The sequence below is a fragment of the Cervus elaphus genome, chromosome 5 (genome assembly GCF_910594005.1).
Source record: "Cervus elaphus chromosome 5, mCerEla1.1, whole genome shotgun sequence".
NCBI classification, from domain to species: domain Eukaryota; kingdom Metazoa; phylum Chordata; class Mammalia; order Artiodactyla; family Cervidae; genus Cervus; species Cervus elaphus.
Window position 1 is genome coordinate 123,556,146 of NC_057819.1, and position 26,053 is coordinate 123,582,198.

The 26,053-nt window shown below is 48.0% G+C and overlaps 1 protein-coding gene across 2 annotated transcripts in view; it reads right to left on the reverse strand.

Annotated features, from left to right (window-relative positions):
- The window catches only part of RPTOR (regulatory associated protein of MTOR complex 1), a 315,748-nt gene that overhangs the window by 84,844 nt on the left and 204,851 nt on the right, over positions 1-26,053 (reverse strand). For both annotated transcript variants that reach the window (XM_043905267.1, XM_043905266.1), the window contains exons 8-11: positions 17,628-17,728; positions 16,971-17,115; positions 7,879-7,954; positions 1,131-1,232 (exon numbers count right to left, since the gene is read on the reverse strand). In XM_043905267.1, coding sequence (XP_043761202.1) covers positions 1,131-1,232; positions 7,879-7,954; positions 16,971-17,115; positions 17,628-17,728 — 424 coding nt within the window. The remainder of the gene's footprint in view (positions 1-1,130; positions 1,233-7,878; positions 7,955-16,970; positions 17,116-17,627; positions 17,729-26,053) is intronic.

Consider the following 26,053-nt stretch of genomic DNA (forward strand, 5'->3'; position numbering starts at 1 on the left):
AGTAGGCACAGAGTGGGAGAGCAGACCATGTGGGGAGGGGGCCCGCCACACTCCATGTGGGCCAGAGATCAGCTCAGAACACACGCCTGGCCCATTGAAGACAGACAGTGCTTCTGTGTGATGTGGTCAGTGGCCTGGTGAGAAAGTGGAGCCCTCCTGGGGTGGTGGGGAGGAGGGGCAAGGCCTTGTCCTCAGGCAGGTGGACAATTAGGCAAAGCAACCTAAGCAGCTTTCTGGGGGAGGAGGTGATGGTCCTCCCAGCCAGCTCTCAGATTTTAAGACCCTGCTTCCTAACTGGGTGAGGATGTAAATGCCCACCCCTTTCTGCTGCTAGCCCGGCCCCTCCCACAACTGCCCACAGTTCTTACCCAAGATTCAACTGCCCCATCCCCACTGCACACAACTTTTTCCAGGGCCTAAAGTGAATTATCAGGCCTTGGTGTCTATACTGACAGTGGTTTTAAATCTCATTTGACACTATCTCAGAGTAAAACAGCCTTGCTTACATCACAGTCTGGTCCCTACACCTGCCCCATAAATATACATTACCTGAAACAAAAGTTCTGTGAAAACTCCTACCTGTGATGAACTTTGGTATTTTGCCATCTCAGTAACCCAAAACTTAGCTGGGTGAGACCCACAGAACTGACCTCCCAAACCATTCGTGGGGCACCAACTGCCGCGAGAACAGTGACATAAGCCACGTGGTGACTGCACTTGACAGCCCACAGCACCCTCGGGCACAGCCCCCCAGAAACGACCAACCCACAGGTGCTGACGGCCTGCGTGTGTAATCTGCTCAGGCTCTCCCCTTTTCTCTGCGGCTGATGTGCATCTCACATCCTTCCAAAGAGAAGGGGTGCTGACACCACGAACAGTTCTGAAACAGAGCGCACTGACAGCAGCTCTGGGGGCAGAGGAGAGAGCGGCTGACAGCCCAGAACAGTGCTTAATTGAGGGAGGGGGCAGTGATTTCGCCAGGGGAGCCATGGAGAAGCAAGGACTCCTCAGCTACAAAGCATGGGGGCTGTCACACACTCTGCCCCGATAAGCCAGTCCCCTCGCTGGGAGGCTGCGGGGGTTCTCTGGTTCCCTCCCTGGGACAATCTGGTCCACCTGCAGACACTCACCTGTAAGACAATAGGAAGCTGCTCAGGCGGGTTCCTGTTCTCCACGCCCATTGTGAGCCACACCTGGAAGGCGGTCAGCTGCTCAGCAAAGAAGGGGCTGTGCTGTGGGACAAGCAAGGTGGGTTAGTCAGGGACACCCTTCTTCACCTGGCTCTGCCTACACCTCCCCACCCCCACCCCCCGCCCCGCCCCCCCCCCCCGTCAACTCAGCCATGTGTCTTTGAGAGGCCCCAACTCTGCTCGGCTACCACCTAGGTGAAAGCCGGCAGGGCCAGGCCATGGCAGAGGAGGTGGTGAGATGTGGTCAGGCTGGCATGTTTCATACAGCAGAGTCAGACTGGGTGTGGGTAAGAGAAGGGTTGTGGTTAGGTTAACGCTGGGGCTCAGGACTAAACAGGCTTCCTTGGTGGCTCAGTTGGTAAAGAATTTCCCTGCAGTGCAGGAGACCTGAGTTCTCCTGGGTGGGGAAGCTCCCCTGGAGAAGGAAATGGCAACCCACTCCAGTACTCTTGCCTGGGAAATCCCATGGACAGAGGAGCCTGGTGGGCTACAGTCCATGGAGTTGCAAGAGTTAGAGACAACTTAGTGATGAAATCACCACCACCATGGATCTAAACACCAGAAAATGTGGTGCCATGACCTGAGGTGACTTGATGACTAAACCACCACCACCACAGGTCTAACCACCAGGAAATTGGGTCCTGTGACCTGAAGTGGGAAGACTGAAAGCAGCATGTTTCGGAGAAGCACGTGGGAAACTCAACTTGGATGCATTGTGTTTAAGGTGCCTCCTGGACACCCGAGTGAGACATCAGGGGGGTGGGGTGGGAGGGGGAGAATGGCCTACACGGGCTTGCAGTTCAGGACATGGGTCTGGGTTGGAGAGACAGATCCATTTATAACGTGATAAAGAGTGGGGACCCCGGGCTGAGCCCTGGAGCAACCCAAGAGCAAGAGGCCAAGGAGGTGGAGACACTAGGGCAAGGTCTGCAGAGGGAGCAGGAGCAGGCAGCAGCCAGGATACCAGGGAAGAGAGATTTATCGGAAGGCTGTGGTTGGCACCGTCATGTTATGATGTGGAGGGTCAGGCAGGACCAAGGTCCAGGACTGACCATGACATGAGGGCCCTGGAGACTGACTACTAAGAATGTTATGGGGGCCGTGGTAGCGGGCAGAAGCACAGCTGGACTAGGTTCAAACAGAAGGGAAGATGATTTAGAGACTCAAGAATAGTTCTTTGCAGGAATCTGGCTGCAAAGGGGAAGGAATCAGATAGGATCATGTGACCAGGCATTTCTTTCTAAAGGTGGAAGAAAAGGGCGTATTTGTAAGAGGGGGAATTGCTGATAGAGGAGGAGGTGCTGGCGAGAGCCCTGGAGGGTAGGCACCAGGGAGCAGGAGCCCTCCAGGAGCCGGAAACGGGACACAGACAGGCGGGGATGCAGGGAGGGAAATGGGCGTGGAGGGACTGAGAGGCTCCCTCTATCGCTCCTGTCTCTCAGCGAGGTGGGAAAGGGAGCAGGTGCCATGGACAGAGGGCAGAGAGGGGACAGGAAGGAATGAAGGAGACACATCTGGGCAGCTGCTAGGCAGCATTTAAGGCCCCTGGAGGGCAGTGGCAAAAGCAGGTTACAGTGGGCTTCCCCAGCCTAACAGCGGGGGTGCAGAGGGTGGCTTGTCCTCTCGAAAGTCCTGCAGAGGGGATGACTTTGGTGGTGATGACAGGGACTAGGGAAACCTTAGATTAGAGGCTTAGGTAGGAGGGGGCCTAAGCCATCGGAAGGGGGTCTGGGGACCAAGAAGCCAAGTGGTAGGACTGCTGGGTTTTCTGTATTACATGGTCATCCCCACTTAATATGCAGCTCTGTTGTCTGTGAGACCCAAACAGAATTTCAAATCTCTGCCTCCCATCCACTCCTCTCTGCCTACACTGTTCCCTAGGGGGAGAGGATGGGTGGATGGGAAGGCAGGGATGTGGGTTGTGACCCCAGGTTCTGGCACATGTGGACACATGCTCGTAGAGGACTCCAAGTGGTGGGCTGGGCTCAGTGAGGCTGTGAGCCAGACCGGGGCGCTCCTGCCATGCCCTCTGCAGAGGGGCCTGGGGCTCAGAGCCGTGGTGCCCCTCGTAAAGAATTGGGCAGAGAAATTTCACACTCAGGAATTCATGTTCTTGCGAAGTCAGGGTACATGAAGTTACTCAAATTTGGAGGGCAACCTGGGGATTGGAATGGAGCCCCCAAAGTGATATTCCTGTTAAGTGTGAGTTATTCACAGATTGGTTTAAAAACAATAGTCCTGTGAAGTGCTCCCTTGGTTTAAAAACAATAGTCCTGTGAAGTGCTCCCTCCCCAGCTGTACCGAGTGAGGGGGACCTTCAGTCTGGAAAGGGAAGTTGGGAAACTCAGGTAATTCCACCTCTCCCCCTTTCCTTCACTTTGGTTTTACCTTGTGGATACAAACATGCGGTTTACTGCTGCAGAAGCCGCTCTGTCCCCAAAGACAGACAAACACTCCTGATCTTTTCACCTAAAGCTGACAAAGAGGGAAAAGCCCTTCTCATTGAAGGGTGCTGTGAGGTTTGTCGTGCTTTTTAAAGCTGCGGAGACGGTGACAAATCAACTCAGTCCCTAGCATAAGCGTGGCTCAGCATTTTAAGTAACACTTCACAGAACAGCTCGAGAGCTGCCCTGTGAGTGTCTGAGATGATTCACAGAGCTATTGTTTTGGGCCAAATCTTCAAGACCACCTCCCGGTGTATCAGAGCTACCATGTAGATTCTTGAGGGGAAGATGCAAAGCCTGGGATGAGTGTTCTGGAGCAGCACTCACAGCTAGTGGGCGGAGGCTCTGAGTCATGTGACCACGTGGCCTGGGCCTCAGGGGGATGATTCTGACACAGGTGGTCAGTCCACGTGTTAGATGGGTTGGAAGGGGTCTGAAAACAGGTGCCAGGCATGATGGACTGAGAGCAGAAAGGCCATCTCTGGGCACAAGGAGCCACACCTGACCCCGAGGGCCAGTCCACCCTGTCTTGTGCTGTCACCCTGGGGAGGGAAGATAATTACTTCATATCAACACACTCCTGCTCTTCTTACCGGCCGACCCTGGTCCAAACACACTGATGCTGGCTGTCTCATAGTAAGTAAGATTTCTTAAACGGGTACAAGCCCTAACCATAAAAGAAAAACATTGGTAAGCTGGGTATGGTAAAATAAGAACCTTCTGTTCACCAAGTAAAAACATCAAACAAGTGAAAATGAAATCTACAGAATGTAAAAAGGTATTCACAATCTGTGTCGGGCCTCCCTGGTGGCTTAGTTGGTAAAGAATCTGCCTGCAGGAGACAAAAGAGACATGGATTTGAACCCTGGGTCAGGAATATCCCCTAGAGAAGGAAATGGCAACCCATCCCAGTGTTCGTGCCTGGAGAATTCCATGGACAGAGGAGCCTGGCAGGCTGCAATCCGTGGAGTTGCAAGAGTCGGATCTGACTGAGAAACTAAACTACCACTAGCATTCACAATGTGCAACAAAGGATTTGTATTCAGCGTATAAACGGAACCACTACAAATTGGTAAGAAGCATAATGCAAAAGAAAAATGACCAAAAGTCTTGAACAGGCAACTTATAAAAGAGGATATTCAAATAGCCAATAAAAATATGAAACAGGGCTCAATACTATTAACCAGGGAAATGCAAGATAAAATCTCAATGAAACACCATTACATATGGAACCAGAAAAGCCAAAAGGAAAAAAAAAAAAAGGTAGAAAACATCACATGTTGACAAGGACATGAAACAAACTCTCATATATCATGGAAAGGACTGAAAATTGACTCACAACCACTTTGGAAAACTATCCAGCAGTTTTCCTACTGAAACTAAAAACATGCACAACTGGTAACTAGAAATATCATTCCTCAAGTGCACACCTGACACTAATGTACCCAAGCACAAAGGATTAACAGCACCTGGCCACACCTGCCCACCCACCTCAGGCCCAAAATTTAAGGGGATACCAAAAAACAGTTGCTGCTGCTGCTAAGTCGCTTCAGTCGTGTCTGACTGTGCAACCCCATAGACAGCAGCCCACCAGGCTCCCCTATCCCTGAGATCCTCCAAGCAAGAACACTGGAGTGGGTTGCCATTTCCTTCTCCAATGCATGAAAGTGAAAAGTGAAAGTGAAGTCGCTCAGTTGTGTCCGACTCCTAGCGACCCCATGGACTGCAGCCTACCAGGCACCTCTGTCCATGGGATTCACCAGGCAAGAGAAAAAACACAGTAATTGAGGTTTAAAAAAAAACAAACTTCATGCAGTATTTAAGAAAATAAAAATAAAGGTAAAAATCCATTATGAAAAAAATATCAAAATTTCATATAAAGACAGGCCCAGCATGACTGATTTCTCTCTCTGTCTCAGGCTCCAGTGTCTCGGTTGGGCAGCGGTCAGGACAATTCGTGAGGTCCACAGGATGGACCATGACCTTTGGGGTTTCTGGGCTATAACAGGAATGAGCTACAAGCGCATAGATTGAATAGTGCTGAGTGAAAGCAGCCAGACACAAGGATTCTATTTACCAAAATACAAACTGCACAGGGCAACACGTGCCCCAGGGAAAGCAATGGCCAGGGTGGGGCCTCAAGGGGCTGCTGACGTTATGATTTGAGTGCTGGTTATGTGACTGCACTCAACTTGTAAACTCATCAAGCTGCACAATACAATGCCTGCAGTCTTCTCTGTGTATGTTATGCTTTTAAAAGAATGGAAACTTTTTTTAAAAGAATGAAAAGCCAGCATGTGGCTCTATCAGGAATCCCTCCCCATCACAGTTTGGTGACATTGCTCCCAGAGGCAGAGTCCTGAATCCAGTAGATGAGAAATGAGGCTGAAGACCCTTGAAAGGAGGCCTGGCACTGGAAGGAGGGGTGAGGACACGGAACAGTGGGACTTCATTATCCGAGAGTGTGCAGCTCCCACCCCCTGACGGTAAAATGAAAATCAGGCACAGAGCACAAAAAAAGCACAAGTTGAACGAGGTTCCCAAACACGTGTGTGTGTTAACAGGCCCTGTCCCCGTGTAGGTGGAGCTCGTGAGGGGCAGGAGTCCAGGACTGTTCCCTATGGAGACTTGTGACTGCCTCAGGGATTAGGGCCTTCCGGCAACATCAAATACATGGGTGGGAGACACGTGAAGGTCCTGCCGGCGCCCACTTGTGGGTTCAAGATGCAAGGCCAGTTTTGGCTTCCTTACAAGTGCATTAAAGGAAAGGTGGGTGGAGGTGGGGGAGCTGCTGGAGTGGGCACCGCAAATGCTGGTGGAGAACCCAGCGAGGGCCAGACGGGATCTTGCTGCAGAATTCTTCCAACTTTGCTGTAGGTTTGAAAACGTTCATAATAAAATGGGAAAGGTTCCAGCAATAAAGGAGGGGATGAAAGATAAGACAAAATTGAGAGGAAGGACCTTGTAGTCCAGGTACCCCAGTCTTGGAGACACTGAAATCATCTGAGGGGTTAACACACACACATAAAACACCCCCCGCCCCAGATATGCACACATGTACACACACCTGACAGAGAACACACACACCCATACCCTAAAGATACATGCACACAAATATACATGCACATACACCCCTCCCTCTGAGATATACATACGTACACACACACACACACACCCAGGCCCCTGACTCAGTAAGGTTAAAAGCTTCCCTGATGATCGTGATGTGCACTAAGAACGAAAAGCCTTTGCAGTGAGAGGTGGGTGCCTCTGACCTCAGTCAAAGTTGTGTGACTACACCCAAGGTCAGGAACCCTCATGTCCAGCAGGTACCATCTGCCATGCTCTGCCCTCCAGTCCTCACATGCTCCTTGAATTGGATACAACTATAATTCCCATTTAAAAATAAGGAAACTGAGCTGCCCACTGCAGTCTCTTCAACAGGACCAGAGAAGACGGTGTGGAGAGAAAAAGCCAATGACTCCGACCTGCAAGCCCCACCCTCCCCATCCTCTTCAGGGGATGGCTTGGAGCCACCTGCTGCCTCCCACTCCCCCCAGCCCATTTACCCCCAGTCCTGAATGCCTGCCTGGTCCCTCAGGGGATCAGAGTTGGGAGGTTTAACTGTGTTCTAACTTGAGGGGTGGTTCTTCTCTTTTTAACGGGTTTCTTGAGAGAAGGGACTGGGTCTCACCCACATGCACCCAGATGTGGTATCTGATGCACAGCAAACACCCAGCCAATGAGCAAATCTTGAATAAAACCGGGGGCTGCATAGGGAATGGAGGCAAGAGGAGACCCTTAGTGAGCAGCGGACAAGTCCCCTGGGGAGAGGGAGAGGCAATTTGCCTCAGGAGCCATGAGTGAAACCAGATGACTCAAGGACGACCAGACCACTAACTAGGAAAAGCACCTGGTGACCAGACATCCCCTCAGGGCCGAGAGTCTCAAGCATCGTTCACAGTGAAAAGGCTGAGAATCCGGGATCAGGGAGTGCACATTAAGAAAAGCAGACCCAAGACAACAACATTATAGAGAAGACATTTTTAAGAGCTCACCATTTCATAATCTAACTTTAAATAACCCCTGGTTGGTGCAATCTTTTAAGCTTCTGGCTAATAAATCTTCTCTCAGGTGGGTGAGGGCTGTCTCTGACACCCAAACAGGGGCTTGGCAGGCCAGGTGGCCAGAGAAACAGCTGCAGGGACCAAGCAGGATGCCCTGGGTCGGGGGGAAATGGGACTCACCCGAAATGCTGTGCCTTCTTCGATGATGGTCGGCAGCTGGGAGAGACAGATGTCCACAGCCAGGTCCCAGGCTTGCCTGGGGAGAGAGCAGACAGGGACCCACGAAGCATTACTGATGGGCTCACCCACAGGGGCCCTGACGGCAGAGGAGCCCATGAGCGGCTGAGTCAGGGTGGAGCTGCCAGTGGGGTGCACAGGAGGCGAGGAAATCTCGGCTGGCAGCACTCTAAAGCCATTTTGTTGATGACAGCTTTTCTCTTCAAATTAAAAGGAGAAAGAGCTCAGGAAAAATAAAGGGCCTTGTCCATGTTCTAACTAATAGTTTCTGCCCCAACTTGAGCCTACCTAGTGCGGCAGCCTGCCCACACTGACGGCAGCTGGGGCTCTGGGTGGCTGGACTGGGGCGGCATCACACACAAACTGGCCACGAAAGGCCGAGGTCAGGCTGAGGTGCTTCACCAGAGACAGGCCAGGTGGGGCTGGGAGAAAGGGTCTCCCTTGGCCCACAGCTAGAACTGCCCCTTGTCCTTGCGGCCGCTGCACCCCTCTGTGGGTGGTGGGAAGCTGTGTCCAATGCAAACCACTGGGGATGAGACGGGTGGTGCCCTGTATGCGGGGAGGTGGCAGCCTCTTCGATGGCTGGGCCCCATCACCTTCTCCAACTTCCTGTGGTGCTGGGCCTGGCTCCACTCGCTATGAGATGTGCAAGAGAAGGCCACACTGGGTCATGGCATCACCTTCCAAGAGTCAGTTTCACTGCCTGTGAGGTAGGCTAAAGATTGTGTCTCCTGTACAGGGTCCTGTGAAGACCTCAGTGGGTGGATGACATCGAGGGACATATACAGAGGCCTGCTGTTTCCCAGCAACATCCAACATTGATTCTAAACTGGATACAAACAAGTTTCTTCCTTTCTCTGTGGTCTCAATCTCAGTGCGGATTCCCAAGGATATAAAGATTCTCTCCCTCAGACCTCCCTTTCTTTTAGAAATGTGCTCCTCTTGGAAGTGATGGTCTGAACAAGGGATTTTGTTTCTGGTATGGCAATCTCCTCCTACTACAATGCCCTGACACATACAAGGATTCCACGTTAGGTTTATTTACACTAATAACTGCCTGTTTGTGTGCAAGAGGTTTCTTCTCATGGGTCTTCATAAACGGTCAAAATAGGAATGAAAAAGGAAAACATCCAGAAAAACAAAATGGAAGATGAATAGAAAGACTAGAAAACTCTCTTTCGAGTATATGGAATATCTTTCTTTTGCCCAGACTGGCCCCTTCTGCACAAGCCTGCCCTTCCCCCTTCAATCTAATTAAGAAGCAATCAGGAGATAATCAAAAGTGCCTCAAAGTATGGGCAATAAATAGCTCCCATATGCTCAATAAGTGCCCAGACTGTAGGCGAGATGGTTATTCTGTGGCGTTGAGGGAGCCGCTTACACTTTGTTAAGACAGAAGCAAAGTCAATTATTGTAATTAAGCTCTATGAAGATTCATTGAATTTAATCAAATTAAAAGTTTCAACTTCAGGAGTTAGAAGAGGAAAAGTGAGCACCAGACGGGGGAGGTGCTGTGGGCAGGGGGGTCTGGGGCAGCTGGTGGTCTTGATACAGCCACTTTACTGTAGGGGGGCACCAGGAAACTGTGCCTTCTGTATAGCAGGCTTCCATGCCTTCTTTCAGAACCATCTCCTCAAATTCAGGAGGCAAGAAGAGCTGTAAACCATTAATGATATCCCTGCTGGGGTGTCCTAGACAAAGTATCAGAGACTAGGCTGCCCTGGCGAGACCAACTGCCCTCAGACCTCTCCAAAGAGCGAAACAAAACCCGACGAAGCTGCAGCAGGCCCTGGGCGACAATCGTCTGAGGAGTGTGGGCTGTCTGGCTTGCCACCTCCTAAGGGCTGGCTCCCACCTGGGTCTAGCCACGGAGGAGGGTCGAGTCCTCTGCCAGCTGCACGTTTCTGTGCCAGAAAAGCAGCTCAGAGGAGACTCCTGGCCTGAAAGGAAGGAGGTGTCTCGCCTGCTTCACCGGGAGCAAGGAGGGGCCCTGTCTGCAGGGGCACAGCTGCCTAAGTGAGAGGGGATGGGGACAAGGGCCTCTGTTCAAGGCACTGAGGAGGACAAGGGAGGAGGGAGGATGTGGGGGAGCACTGAAGACCTGCCTGACACCAAGAGGCCAATCAGACTACCAGCACGCAGTGAGGCTGCAGTGAGCCCCAGGCAGGGGCGGGAGAGAGCGGCAGGCTGGCGCTGGGCAAGCCAGTCTTTCTTTAGGGCCTGTGACTGTTGACTGTACAAAAGGAAAGGGTCAGGCTGAGGACCTCAGAGTTCTTATCAAGCCTTTGATCATAGGGCAGCCTTTTCAACAGCACAAAGGTACACTCTGCTGAGCATCTATTCAGTTGGTTAAAACTGGCTACATTTTCTAGGGTAAAATCAAACGAACTTAGAGTCTTAATTTGGGATTCTCACTAAGGGAAAGTGGGAAAGTGAGTCCTTAAAACCCTGAGCCATGGTGGGGGGCTGCTGGCACCCAGGCGAGTGCAGAACTTGGGAGGTGTCTGCGTTCGCACTTCCCACAGCCCCTGGGACCAGCCGCGCCAGCTGTACCCCCCCGGAGGGAGGACCCCGGGCTCCCCGCCCCCGAGGCTCAGAGCAGTGGGGCCCTGAGCCGTGGGCTGCCGATGAATCACGGCCTGGAGAACGTGCCATCCAGGCAAGAGCTCGAGTTTTCAGGAAACGGGCCTAAGATGGCAGGCGCCCAAGGAGTGGGCCGTGAGGAGAGCCTTCCAAGAGCACCCGGCTCCATCTGCACTGATCAGTCAGTCAGCCAGGCTCCCTTGATGGGAAGGAATACACAGGTTATTACCGTGGAGGAACGCAAGGTTTCAGGACCTGCTGAAATTGAAAGTGAAGGCGAACGGCTCCCCGATGGCTTCACATCAAAAATTAAACAGGAGCCGGGCGCTGAGCATTTCATCATCGGCGCCCCCCGCCTGAAGCAAAGTGTGAACGCGTATGACTTCATGTTTTAACCTCAATTTTTGTTAGGCTTTGTTCCCTGCCTCCCCCTGCTGAAAATTCAGCCTCTCCATCACCACCCAAGGAACACAGTAACTAGACGGTAAATTATTTATTCGGAATGCTCTTTCCAACTACCTTGGCTGTGCACTCCCTAGGGACGAACAGACTTTGGTCAATTTACCAGGTGGGAGAAAGAGCTGTGGGCATTGTTGTCGAAGGTTTCATCACCTGAATGAGCTCTGCTAAAAGCCCATGGCAATGCTTCACTGGCCAGGAGCCTAGACCTCAGGAGTGGCTGGTGAACCCGAGTGCAGGAGAGCATGATCTTTCTGGTTTCCAGGCCTCACACGCTCCTGCCTTTGCATCACAGCTCTCCCACCTCCCCTAAGAATAGGACTGTGAGCTGGATGCCTGCTACCCATGATGGAGATCACAACCCCAGCTTCCATAGACCAGGTGCCACACACAGCCGCTGGGGAGAGTGGAGACCTGTGATGCTCAAGTGAGCCACTTAGCTATACAGGAAAGAGGAACCAACTCCGGTTTGTAAAGCCACTGGATCTGGTATTACCACCTAACCAGTATTCTTGTAAAGCCACTGGATCTGGTGTTACCAACTAACTGGTATTCTAACCACTACCTCTGTCTACTTCCAGGTGAGGAGGGAAAACACCTGGGAGTCTATCCATCCTAAGCAAGTCAGGGTCCCTTGATGTGGCTGCATGCCGTATGCAGCTGCTTGACCCGGCGTTTATACCAAGTATCTGTGGTCTCTGACTTGGTATGAGACAGTTCTGAATGATTTCATAAATAAATAAAGGTTATCACCCATGCTGAGTGCTTTTCTACTCCCTAGATCTACAACATGGTAGCATGGTCCAACTGGAGGGCTTGTGAAATTCCTAGCCCAAGTGCCATGACCCTCCAGGAGGAGCCGCTGTCCCTCTGATCAGTGGGGAGGCTCATCCTCTGGAGACCCAGGCTGTGGGGCTGCTTCTACAGAGAAACCCCATGCTGAGAGGGTGCCGGATGCTCTGGTTGGTCCCTATGTCTCAGGGACCTGCCATCTGGCTTCTGATTGACACTTCTCTCTTTCACTGCATGATGATGTTCCTACAAGCATGTTACTTCTTCAATCTAAAGCCTGATTTTATATTTGATTCCGGATCAAAGTAGGTTAATGGTATAATTTTCAACATTTTTAACGGGCTTGACTAACATTTATCTGGCTACAGGCTCAAGCTGGCACTGTTAGGAAGAACCCCATCGGGGGAGGATGTGTTACATCCCTGTGATTCTCCTCCCGTGAAATCTCATCTCCTCTGATTTCTGTATGAAAAGCCCTAATTTAGACTTACCTATTTGGCATTTCTCAGAATATAAAGATTGGAAGCCATGATATTAGATTTCAGAAAAAGATTCCCACTTGGAGAACCTTTGGCTGTGGACACGCAGAGCAGGACAGGCCATGCCAAGACCTGGGTGAGGAGAGCAGCCTGGCCCCACCCCACCTTTAAGCCCTGCACATGGTTACCAAGCGTTTCAGGGTCCCTGGGCCACCAAGAAGCTGTACTCCCAATTTCAAACTCAGGGCATCCCGGCCTGGCCCAGAGCCCCTACTGGACAGCCTGATGGCTGCATCTGGTCCCCAAGCATTTAGTTTGGCCCTCAGAATGTTTTTTTTTTAAATGCTATATTAGACACCAACATTTTAAACAAGGAAATTATAGATGAGAATACAGATTTTTGGCTGCTCTTTAAAAGCTGCAGTTGGGGCTCCACGATGCACATGATGCAGCCTGGCTCTCGCCACACCACCACACTCCTTGACAACTCCCCCGCCTTTCGTTTTGAGGTCTGTGTGTTCCCCCATCGAAGCCCTCACAGGACGTGAAGCATCTGCCACGGGAGCAAATGAGGGACGGAGAGATTTCCTACTGCCTGAGGCCCTTCCTTCCACCCCAGGGGGGAACATACTCTGGGTGCCAGCCTGCTCTGCACCCTGCATGTTTCTGAAAAGCCCTCTCTTCATGCCCACACCCTGATGGAGCTCTTCCCATAAGTGGTGGTGGACACGACACTAGGACCCACACAGTCCAACCCTGAGGCTATGTCTATGGTGACACAAGGGCCATGTGTGAGGGCTTGATGCCCACCAGGGAACACACAACGTGTCCAGGCTGGGTCACCAGTGCTTGATATTCAATAAATGCTCAGGCATTACTTCATACCTTTCCTAGAATGGCTTGTTAATGATCTTCACAATGATCTTTACAAGGTCTCCCAGTGCCCTGTGCATAGTGAGTGTGCAACTACAAGCTAAATTAAATCATTGCTGCAATTGGTGTTCTAGTAGCAATCCCAATCCTGTGTATAGTAACAAACACAGGATGGAGTCAAACACATCTGAGTGATTTCCAATTTAGGGTTTTAATGAGCTCTTTCCACAACATTTAAAAAATATCAAATACCAAATGAGATCAAGTGCAGGTACTAACCGTCAGGGAGTTCTACTAGTTATACTTTTTTTTTTCATGCAAAGAAGCATCCAATGATTCTTCTGTCTCCAGTTTTGTGTTTTTGACAAGGAATACCTCAACCTTAATGACTTAATTTTAAAAAATAGCTTTAGTGTTTCAAAGGCTTAAAACATCTACATGTAGATTTTTAATTACAGAAGTAATATCTATCAACTTTTAAAAGAGAGCATTCTCACTCCAATCCTCTGGTTCTGGTATTAACACCATTAACATCTTGTTATAATTCTACCTAGTCGTTTTCCCCATGCATAACGTAAAAGTAATTATATTGCTGATACAGTCTGGTGTTCTGTTTTTGTCATTTAACATGTATTTTGCATAAGAATAAATAATCTTGATAAACAAAATTTTAAGATGGCTTGAATTTTTTCAAGTATATGTATCTCAATTACATCCTGGTTATATTAGGTACTGGGGTTGCCTCTGGCTTCCCTTCTTATAGCTAACATTCTGACAGCTTTCCTTGTCAGAGCCTCTGACTGTCTCACCAGTCCCGTTCCTTGGTTCTTCCTCAGCAACCTGCTCAGTCCTCCTCCTGAGCTGGGATGGGTGGATGCAAAGTGGACGGGGCAGCAGGGGCTAGAGTGAAGTGGGAGGTGTCAGGGTCCAACACTGCCAGGTAGGGAATGTGCTGGTCAAGGTCAGGTCAGGGGTCAGGCTGCCTCCCCATCCAGGGAGGTGATCCCAGGAACCTTCCCTCACAGCATCCTTCATTGACCCCTCTGAGTCCATCTCCCATGAAACCCAGCATGCAACAACCAGAGTTTGCCTAAAAGGGAGCGGGGAGGGTATCAGGCTACAGACAGTGCTTTGCAGGATGGCGGACCATGCAGCCTGAGGGACTAGACTGTACTCAAGTCCTAGGGAGCTTATCAGCTGCAGAGGTAGCCTGGAGTGTGCAGGCAGGTTGGAACCAGGCAAGCAGAAAGACCCAAAGGTGCATTTATGACTGCTAGCAATTTCACATGCCCTGGGAGACCAGAGGAACTTTCCCTGCACTTATCTGGGCCTCTGTGGGTTGCTATATTAGCTCACGTTTCTCTTCACAACAAATATATACAAATGAGGATCTGTTTTATGAGATTCAAGGAGAGCTAAACTCGCAGGTGAGAGGGCCATACTTCTAGTTTTCGAGGTGGGCATGGAAATCAATAAAAGAGATGGGCAGGACTATGAGATGCTGTTGTTAGAATCTGGACCTTGTATTAAACAGTATTTATGCAAATTCCAGGATTCAGACATGTTCTAAGAGGCCAATACTAGAGAAGGATCTGTAGGTTGATGAAGAGAGGCAGGTATCACTGTTCCGTTCTGTGCTCTCTGGGTGCTTCCTCTACAGGTCTCCTTCTCCTGCTGCCATCTTCCCTGCCTGTTCTGTCTGCTCTCAGCTCTGGCTCTGGTCCTTCTTCTCTTCTCCAGGACCACACGCTGTTTATTACTCTATGCAGCTGAGCACACCTTAGAAGAGGCAGTTTCAAATCCAGAGAAACATGCACACAAAGACAACTATCCCAAAGACTTGCTATTGGGTGGGCAACAAGGTGGAGAGGACTTAGGCTGCTTCTTGCTAAAAGTTTGTGCCCTCTGTCCATCCTGTATTTCCGTCTCCTGGGGGATCTGCTTGGCCAGTAGCCCAAGTGACTGCAGTAGCCCAGGAAGCCTTTCACACTGGGTGGCTGGTGTGAGGTCCATTTCCTGTGGTTTAAATAGTTTTCTATCCATGACTAGACACAGCACTACCCCTGTTCAGCTCTTTTCCCTTTTTCTTTCCTCTTTAATAATACATATTTTATAAAAACCTGGTTCAAAAGTAATAGAACTTAAGGCATCGCTTTTTTTTTCCCCCAGGATAAGGCTGTTTTGAGGATCTCCTCTTCCAGAAATGTGGATCTTCTTTCTATTTATTCATCCTAAGCATTAGAGAGGCTTTTCAACCCCCTCCTCCCAACCCCCGCTCCTAGTTCTAATCTTCACGGAGGGAAGGAAGCTGCATCGGCTGTTCTGCCAGTCTGTTCTCACAGGATCTAAACAGCTGCACAGTGACTCTTCCACTGCGGTCTGCCCCTATTCCTCTGTTTCTTTGTAACTTGTTCTCTAGTTTATGCTACAAGCTCTTACAAAGGATATGAATGAGGCATGTTTTAACTTGATTTCTGTTTACAGTCTGGCGCTTCGGCAGCATAGTGCATCTTGATTTATCTCATACATAAAAATGCTAATTTCTGATATTCCTCAAGTGGATGAGAGGTGGGGAGTTTACCACCTCCTTCTTGGTTCTCAGGGTTTCCAGAGTCAGGGGAAAGTGGTCATGCACATATTTAAAAAGAAAAAAACCACCACTCCAAATAAACCTGAAAATACATCATAAAGTGGTTTTTGCTGTTGTTCAGTCACTAAGTTATGTCCAACTCTTTGTGACTCCATGGACTACAGCATGCCATGCTTCCCTGTCCTTCACTATCTCCCAGAATTTGTTCAAACTCATGTCTATTGAGTCGGTGATGCCATCCAACCATCTCATCCTTTGTTGCTCTCTTTTCCTCCTGCCCTCAATCTTTCCCAGTATCAGGGAAGTGGTTTTTAGGGTTAAATAGAAGTGAACTACTCTTCTAAAATATTTTGCATTAGGGTTTCTCCCAGATGGATATAACTAAGGCTCATTTTCCTTTGTTACTGCCCCTTTTCAGTACGTCCTCAAACTCTGCTTGTGTCACAAAAGTATGGAAATGGGAAGAAACCAAATGCCTTCAGATATAATGTCTAGATTCAAGACAATTTCCATTGATGTTGTTATAATATTGTGCTTACTACTAGCAGTAGTGTAAGGAACAGTAACCTAGTTTTGAAGGAAATTTATAATCAACATAAAAGTGTCATAAAGATCACACTCATGTGTGTGTGAGAGTATGTGTATACATGCACACATGTATGAAATAAGCATGCAAATGACCTGGTCATGAACCCAGCAGTTTTCCATCTCTGGAGCAATCTTGGACACACTTCATGAACTCAGCTGGCAGTTTCTTTCCTCAGTACCAACCCTTACAGAGTCAGAAACTCACCCCTGGGCCCTCTCCATCTGAGCCATGAATCAGAGGGCCTCTGGAGGCGCTGGTCCCGTTAGGCCTTGGACGACCCTCAGAGACACCTGCCCTTCTGCAGGGGACTCAGGAAGAGCTGAGTGCCTGACCCAGGAGGACTCCATGCTTGGAGGTGCGTCTTCCTATTTTGCTCAGGTAATTCCCTTACACTTGGACTATCTCAGAAATGGGAGGGATTCCCCTCGTGGTTCAGTGGTTAAGAATCCGCCTTGTAAAAAAAAAAAAAAAAAAGAATCCGCCTTATACTGCAGGGGACGTGGGTTTGATCCCTGGTTGGAGAACGAAGATCACACATGCTGTTGGAGGAATGAAGCCCATGTGCCATAACTAAGACTTGATACAGCCAAATTTAAAAAAAAAGAAAGAAAGAAATGGAAAAACCACACACCTTAGAGAACCTGACACTGGTCTGGCAAGAAACACTTACCACATGGCGTGCATGTACGTGGGGGGTAGGCGTGGACTGCTGACGGGGGTGCAGTTATATGACCTCATGATTCTTTCTGCCAATAAAAAATTTCGAAACAGACTAGCCACCAACAGGTCCTGTCTGAAGAGCTTTTGGAAGAGATCTGAGGGCAGAGAAAAGATAAGAATTTGTCTTCAGTGACTCATGCTCAGCATTTAAAGCCAAATATACAAACTTACTTCTATCAGAATTTGCCACCAGCAGGTTGGGACTGACATGCACATTTTCCACTGGCAGTAACCTACATCTGTTACATCTGTTACATGTGTAACTGGAACAGACAGCAGAACCCAAGCAACTATCAACAAAAAACACAAATGCTCGTTATACTACAGTAGTAACTGCAGTTGTAAGAAATATGGATGGTGTGTTCCATGAAGACAGATGAGCCTTGAATCTGCCCTGAAAACACTAAGGGCCAAAGCAGATGTTTCTCTAGACGCACTTCATCCTCGAAGAACCTCTGGGGTTCCTGTTCTCTCCCGCCCATCCCCTCTGGTTTCTTCACTGAGGGGAACATGGTCCTCCCTTCTGACGTCTCGCACATCCCAGGGCCAGAGTCTCCTGACTCTGGGGCAGCAGCCCTCCCGCCAGCCCACGGCCGGGTGGCCTCACCCCGAGGAAGCACGTTCCATGCGATTGTGTCCGTGATGGCTGTGAAGATCCAGTTCAGCTCGCCCAGGGGGGTCCTCCTGTCATTCAGCCGCCCAGGAATCCTAGAAAACACAAAACAGCCACAGCGACAGAAACAGGTGATGAAGGCAGAAGGAGGTGGGAAAAGAAGGAGTGAGGGGACAGCACATCAGACCAGGGGTGGGGGAGGCTTGGCCATGCTGGGAGGACCTCTGTGCCTCACGGGATTTTTGAGACTCCTGGGCATCCAACTTCACATCTTAAAGTTCAGCCTCCACTTCACTTTCTTCCTCTCCCCATCTGTACAGAAGGAGCAGGTGTGGCCTCTCCAGCATTCATGTGTGATGGCAGGTGCAAAGCAACTCTGACCACGGGAGCCCCTGGGGCCCTGGAGCCCACCACAGGCTTGCTCTCAGCCTTTGGGTGGACTGGCCCTGTACCCAAATCAAGACACTCCTATCGGGCCCGCCACAGGTCACTTCCCAGAAGCCAAGGGCAAAGGCCAGACCTCCTCTGTGGGCCCAGCTCTTCACCACACATTCACCTGTTCAACATCAAACAAACTTACTTAGGCCTAGATTCTACCTCTTAAGTTTACAGGGCAAGCATCGCTGGGCTGAAAATGCCAGCGGTGAGGACATGAGAGGCAGGCCAGCTGTGGCCCAGGCCTCCCGTGGGGCATGTGAGGGGAGCTGGGCTTACTTCCCCAAACCCACAGGGAAATCTGAACATAGCAAGACAAAACCCAATGGACAACTAGGCAACACTCTTGAGTGATGCTCTGCTTGTGACCACTTACATACGACACCTTGGGTGTGTATGGTGGCACAATCCTTCAGGTCTGTATCCTTTCTTCAGTAATCAGTAACTAGGAATCAGTCTTGAACCAGAAATGTGGAAACAAGATATATTTTTCCAGTGTTTTATTTATAACAGTGAAAAGGCAGAAACTACCTATGTGACCAATAATAAAGAAAAGATTAATTATGGAACAACCACAATGAAATAACTACAAGCTAGTAAACTGTTGTTTATGAATATTTTAATGATACGGGGAAAAGACTGCTTTGTAACATTAAGTAAAGAAGTGGGACAAATAACCATGCTGACATAATTACACAGAACACCCCCAAGGAAAGCTGATCAGGAGGAAAGCCCCTTAGTGAGGCAGTGGCAACATTCTCCCTGCTCACCCGCCTCCTTGCCCTGGCAGCTGGTGGGCAGCTGGTGGAGACAGGACAGCGTTCTTGGATGAAGGAAGGTCTGCTGAGGTTTATTTTCAAACTAAGACCAAGGATGTCAGGGGCATGAACAGTACCCCTTGAGTCAGGTGAAGTGACACAGCTGAGCCATCGGAGGAGCGGAGGCCACTCTTTGTCAGGTGGAGATCAGTATGCATTTAGGTGGGTTTTGAAAATCCTCACCTTATGACAACCACTGGCAGATAATTACAAAGATCTCCTGAAAATTCTCCTGATATTTTTTTCACTAAGCTCATCATGAAATTACAACCAAGTCATCTGTCCAACTGATTCCAGACAACCTGGGAATCATTCACACTTAACAATCAACCAATCATCGCGAGACCCACCTTCTGCATTCGGCAGCCCGGAATGGAAGACAACTGGGAAGAGAATCCCACTTCCCTTTCTTTCCACATCATTCAGGATTAAATCACTTCAGAAACTACTTGTTCCTGTTTTCCTTTCTGTATTTGATCCTAAGGAACAGCAAAACCCAACCCACTCTGGAAGCCATCTGGGTCAGCAATGCAGGACCATGAAGAAAGGTCTAGCACAGAGCATCAAGTCCATGACACATTTCATTACTAAAGTTTCTTTCACCTGTACCCTCCCCCCAGTTTCATTAATAATCAAAGTGGTTCTTTGAAAAGTTAAACCCACAGTGTTAATCACAGACTAGCTTTTACATGAAAAGCACAAGATTTCATAATTTAGGGCTTCCTTGGGGTCCAGTGGTTAAGAATCTGTCTGACAAGGCAGGGGACATGGGTTCGATCCCTAGTCCGGGAGGATCCTACATGCTTCGGAGCAACTAAGCCCGTGTGCCACAGCTACTGAGCCCACATGCTGTAACTACTGAAGACTGTGCACCTAGAGTCCATGCTCTGCAGTGAGAAGCCACTGCAATGAGAAGCCCCCACACAAGTAGAAAGTAGCTCCCGCTAGTCACAACTAGAGAAAGCCCGTGCACAGCAACGAACACCCAGCACAGCCATAAATAAACTAATACATTAATTAATTAAAATTTAAAAGAAAAAGAGTTTAAAGTTATAGTTGAGGAACAGATGATAGAATTGGGAGATGAGGAAAAACGATTCTAGTCCCAGCTGTGCATGTCTGGGTAACTTCTGGCGTCTTGTTCCTCTGCTCTGAGTCACCCAGACTAACCTCATATGCAAAATGGGGACCAAAATAAAGTGGATAGCACTTCAAACGGAGATGCAGCAGACACTTCCTTGGAAAATGCATGCCACCTCCTCAGACTCCTCATCACCGCTATCATTGGATTTATTCTCACCTCCCCCGACATCTGGGCTCACCTACGGCTTTCAGCATTGCCCGCTCTCTGGAGCCTGACTCCAGCAATGGCCACTCTGCTTCTGGATCTTACAAAACAACCCAACACAAGGTACCTGCCTTCACCCTTTGCTTGCTGTCTTCACAGCCCAAATTTAACCACATTGAAAATCAAGCTCATCCTCATTACTGCCATCTTCTTCTTCCCTGTAGTATGTGTCCTCACTCCAAGAGTCCCTGTGGATTCCCTTTTGTCAGAGCGCAAACCCTGAGACATGGCCCACTCATCTCTGCCTCAAGTGCAGCTCATGTTTCCTGCTTCTTGTGAGGCATCTCTTCCACTGCCTTTTGCTCATCACTCCCACTGCAAAGGTATCTTCAACAGCCTTCTTGAGATCCAATTCATGGGCAGGGTGATGGCCCTTAGTATAACTTTATTCAAAAATCTACAGGGTTCTCTGCTTACTGCTGCAGTGTCCAAATGACATTTTAGTTCCCTCTACTTCAACAAAAGCTTGCTTGAAATTAAGGAAAGTGGAGCTCCGATGGCTGGAAGGGTGAGGACTGGGAGCTACCAGCTTCTTAGCAGCCCGTGCCTCCCTAGATGGCCACTGTGAGGTCTCCAAGGAGCAAGGGTGAAACCACCGTCATTGGAGTTAGGTAGAAAATTCCCAGTTGGCTTCAATGCCATCAGTTTGACACATTAAACTTTGAAACTAGTTCCCTCTGATCAGGTCCATAACCTCACAGTTGGACGAAAACATCAAACTCGGTCTCCTTTCATTTGTCCACTTGCAATAGCCTCCCACCTGCCTTAGGCTGGTTCCGGTTCAGTCTTCACAAGCAAAGCCCAACCTCCCTGTCCATGAAGACATCTTGACCATGACAGCCTGTGTTCAGGTCCATTGCAACGGCATCTCCCTTGGAATTCCTCTGGCAGCCTGTTGATCACTTACTTTTCTTCTTTTTATTTATTCACCGTTGCTCCATGATGTTGATTATCTGTGTAACTAGGTAATAAATTCTTTGTGGGCCATGACTTACTTTCCTCGATATAAATCAATCTCCTCATAGATTCCAGTGGAGTGCTGAGCACACGCACGAGCTCACAGCCCACACATCTGACTCATGTTACTTCCCTGCTGAAGAACAGCTGCTCACACTCGGCCAGCAGCTCCCCAAACTCCATGAGGCTGTGTGGCTGACATGGAGAGCCACTGCCCAGATCCCCAAGAGAGGCTGGCTGCTCAGCAGGGGAGCGTATTCGGGGACACTGTCCAGCTGGGCAGTGAAGCTGTCTCAGCTGTCAGGCTGGTCTCCAGCTGACAACCCCGGGGCTGAGACGTAGGGCTTCCCCAGGCGGCCCGTGCTTAGCAGCCGAGCCTCTTGGCCGCTGCTTCCTTGTCTCTCACTGTGCTTCTCCTCAGTAAGCTTGTGTCCCTTGTCTCCACATCTGCCCCCGTCAACCGGCCAGCAGTGTGGCCTGGGGTAGATGTCAGGACTCTGCTTCTGTGGGTTCCTTTTTATGTCTCCCCAGCTTTCTCCCTCACCAACACGCCAAAGTCCAGCAACATGGAACTTGTCCTCCTCAAACAGCCCACGTGCCCCTGGACCTGCGCAGACACCCCTCTGCCTTCCTGGCTCAGGAAATTGGAGTAATTTTGACATTCTGCCTCTTCCCTCATTTCTGCCAAGGGCCTCCCCTCCCCGGCTTTCTGGTTCTGCCCTGAGGCCCCCACAGAATCCATGGACGATAGCTGGTGTGCGGGCTACGTCTCCCACTAGGCTCAGGGCTCTTGGCCGGCAGGCCCATATGCTTCCTCGTGCTAACTCAGTGCTCAGCACACAGCGTCTAATGCATAACAGGTGCCCGATTCATATTTGATGAGTGAGTGGATGGATCCCTGCTGGATGATCATAGCTCTGTGAAAATAAAACACTAAGTGAAAAACTATGGTTTCCAAGAAAATGACGCAAACTCACTAAACACACTCAAGTGATAACACAAAGAGCACTCCAAGTTTCATGATCAAAGGACCAACAGGAACATTCTGGTGTCCATTCCTCCAGATATCTCTTAATGCCCAAAATCAAATAACCTTAATTGCCCTGAAATAACAATACGAAAAGAGGTGCCACATTTCTAAAATGTTTACATGTTTTAAAAACATCCACAAATATGCTTAGGAAAAAGGTCTGGGAGGGTCTGCATCAAAGCAGTAACAATGATTATCTTGGCATGGTGGATACTATGGATGATTTTAGTTTATTTTGCTTATCTGTATTCAATAATACATATGCTAAAAACACACTGCTTGCATAATAAAGAAAAATGAAAATTGAAAAAAAATTAAAAAAAATTTTTTGGCTGCACCATGCAGCATATGGGATCTTAATTCCCTGACCAAAGATTGAATCTGCCACCCTGCATTGTTAGCGTGGTGTCCTAACCACTGGACCACCAGGGAAGTCCCTGAAACTTATTTATTTAATAAGAGGGAAGCTAAACAAGTTTCCTGAAGAGAGAAAATATTTGGAAACTGCATGATTTTATGAATTTACATTATCTCATATTCAGTTCAAATAAAGTAGAATATACCATAAGTCTGTTTAAATGGCTTTATGTAAATGATGGTGCAGAGAATCTTCAGCTAAATCGTTTACTCAATGCATATAATTCATTACTTAGAAATGCTCTGGAACTAAGAAAATAGGGAGTGAACCCAGCAGTTTCTTTTTAAAATAATTCTTTTGAATATCCAGGTCAGTACACACTGGTCAGATGCTTGGTTAGACAAAGTCAGATACATGAGATCAGGGATCTCAACGTGTCGGGTAAGAGACAGCACTCATTACATCATCATGAGTCCCTGAATATGTGTGCAGGTACGTTTTCTTAATCAATTAATGCCATATTGAAACCAGATACACACACACACAAAACCTCAATCATTCTAAAAACTCAGCTGAACAGGAGAAGGAAACTACTTGACATAAATGAAGGTTGGGAACTTCTGCCCTAGATAGCACATTTTGTGACATATTTCTTCATATGCTGGCATTTTGCTGTACCAGACCAAGCCACATCTCTATAATATTCCTTTCCAATGTCTCTTTATTTTAAATTGTGTGCAATTCAACACTCTAATATTATCTGTATTTCTTATTACTCAGTGCCTTTTTTCCTAGCCAGTCATAGATTTCAAGCAATGATCATTCAAGTCTATTTTGGTGTGCATGAAACCTGCAGCTTATAAAATGTGACATGGTTTGTTTACAGCCTGAATAGTTTGCTGTTTTACAGAAGTTCCCCTTTAACTGGACGGCAGGACTACATCTGAGTAGTCAGGAGAAAGGAAGTGAGAAACACGCAGTAAGAAAGCCTGGCTGGAAATGGAGCTGCACTTGTTTAAATGTAGAAAGCCTGTGGACACACTGCACTCAGCTCTCAGCACTCACTCAGAGACACTCGACTGTGCAGTCACTGGGACGCTCTCTCAGAGCTGAGTCAGCTAGGCCCTAAATTACATCTGCAAAGCCTGGGGAATGTGATTCAATTATTCTCTTAGGGTTTAGATGACGTCATCTTCCTGACAATGGTAGATGAGGTGACTCAGACCATTCACCCACTGAGTACAACCAGACGTGCTGTGTGTGTGTGTGTGTGAAAATCTTTTTGAAGGCAATGGAAGACTGGCAAGGCTGTGCAGAATCATAAGGCCAGAACCTGAGAGGGGGAAGCCCCAGGCTTAAGCTGGCACTTGGGGCTCCATGTGTCCTGGAGGCGCCTGGCAACTTTGAGAGGCAGAGAGCCTGAGCTGAGCTTGGCGGACTCACGAGCTAGAGAACAAAAACTGAGGGCTGGCCAACGAGATGGAGCTCTGGTTAAAAAAAAAAAAAAAAAAAAACCCAGGCTGGATCTGGGTGCAAAGGATGAAGTAGAAATAATGCAGGCCTTGTAGTCTCAAATCAACCTAAATCTCTGTACAACTTCCACTTTCTTTCTTTTTTAAAAAAATAATTAATTAGGCTGCATTGGGATCTTTCATTGCAGCACACAGGTTCTCTGGTTATGGCATGCAGGCTCAGTAGTTGCCGAGTGCCGGCTTGGTTGCTCAGCATCATATCGGATCTTAGTTCCCTGACCAGGGATTGAATCCAAGCCCCCTGCAGTGCAAGGTGGATTCTTTACCACTGGACCACCAGGGAAAGCCCTCTATTGTCAATTTGAAACATTCAGTCAAAAATAACCAAGCATTTGCAATAACTATAAATGGAATAAAATCTACAATAATTTTGAATCGTTATATTGTACATCTGAAAACAATATTGTAAATCAACTATATCTCCAAACCCCCCCCCAAACCAGGCATTTATATGCTTAAAACCAAGAAAAACAACTGAGAAGAGAAAGAGATGGACAGAGGATTCTGATAATGGTGACATCAGACACCAACTTCACAATAATTTTACTTAATATGTTCATGGAATTAATGGACAGGATGGAAAACTCTGGCTGAGAACTGGAAACTGTAAACTCTGGAACCTCAAAAACTTAATAATACAATACACTGAATTAAAAAATTCAATAGATGGACAGAACAGCAGATTAGACAATACTGAAGACAGAAATGGAAGATGGGTCAGAAGAAAAAACACTCAAAATTAAGCAAAAGAGATGAGATTGGAACATAATAAATAAATACATAAGAAACAGTGGATATTGTGAAAAGATCTAAGATGTACAAAGGGCGAGTCACTTTGGGAAAGAGCTGGGAAGTTTCTCATAAGGTTAAATATGCACCTGCCACACCAGCTTCTTACTCTTCAGACACAGAGTGTCTGGAGTGGGTTGCCATTTCCTTCTCCAGGAGATCTTCCTGATCCAGGGACTGAACCTGGGTCTCCCACGGTATAGGCAGACGCTTTACTGTCTGAGCCACCAGGGAAGTCCAGTCTCAGACACAAAAGAACACAGTATCTCTTCTACTTATCTGAAGCTCTAGAAAAGATAAATCTAACGTATGAGAAAAAGCAGATCAATATTTATTTGGGCCTGGGGGCTAGGGCGGGGGATTAATTGGGATGAGGTACAAGGGAACTTTTAGGATATATTTTGAGAGTGATAGTGGTTCCACGGGTATATAAAACTGTCAAGACTCATCAAACTGCATACTGAAAGTGAGTTCCTTTTATTGAATGTAAGCAATATTTCAACAATGTCAATTTAAAAACGTAAAAAAATAATGTTACTTTCAAACAATAAAAACTTTTCCCTGGCAAACCTGCACTAAAGGAGATAAAGAAAAATGATCTCATGGAAGCCCTGAGGTACAGGAAGGAATGAAAGACAATAGAAGATGTAAATATGTGGGAAACATAAGTGAGTATTAACTCTATAGAATATTAATAATGTTTATGGAGATGATGATATATGGAGAGTTAAAATATATGACAATAATTGCACACATTTTGGGAAGTCAGGAAATGAAGTTAATTGTTCTAAGGTCCTTATATCACCTGAGAAGTGGTAAAGGCACTAATTTATATTAGACTTTAAGAAGCCAGGGATTGCCAAAATCATGGCCCACAGACCAAATCCAGTCAGTGGCCTATTTTTTTGCATGGTCTGCAAGCTAATAACAAGCCTTATAATTTTAAAGGGTTGAAACAGAAGATAAAGAAGAATAAACAACAGAGACTTTATGTCTCTGCTGTGTTGTGAAGTGTTCACTGCCTGGCCTTTAACAGAAAGCACACAGAGCCCACAGCTCTGGGTAGCCACTCCAGTGAGAAAAGAAACAGTTAACAAGCCAAAAGAAGGGGAGGAAGGGGTGGTAAAACTGCTAATCAATCCAAAAGATGGCA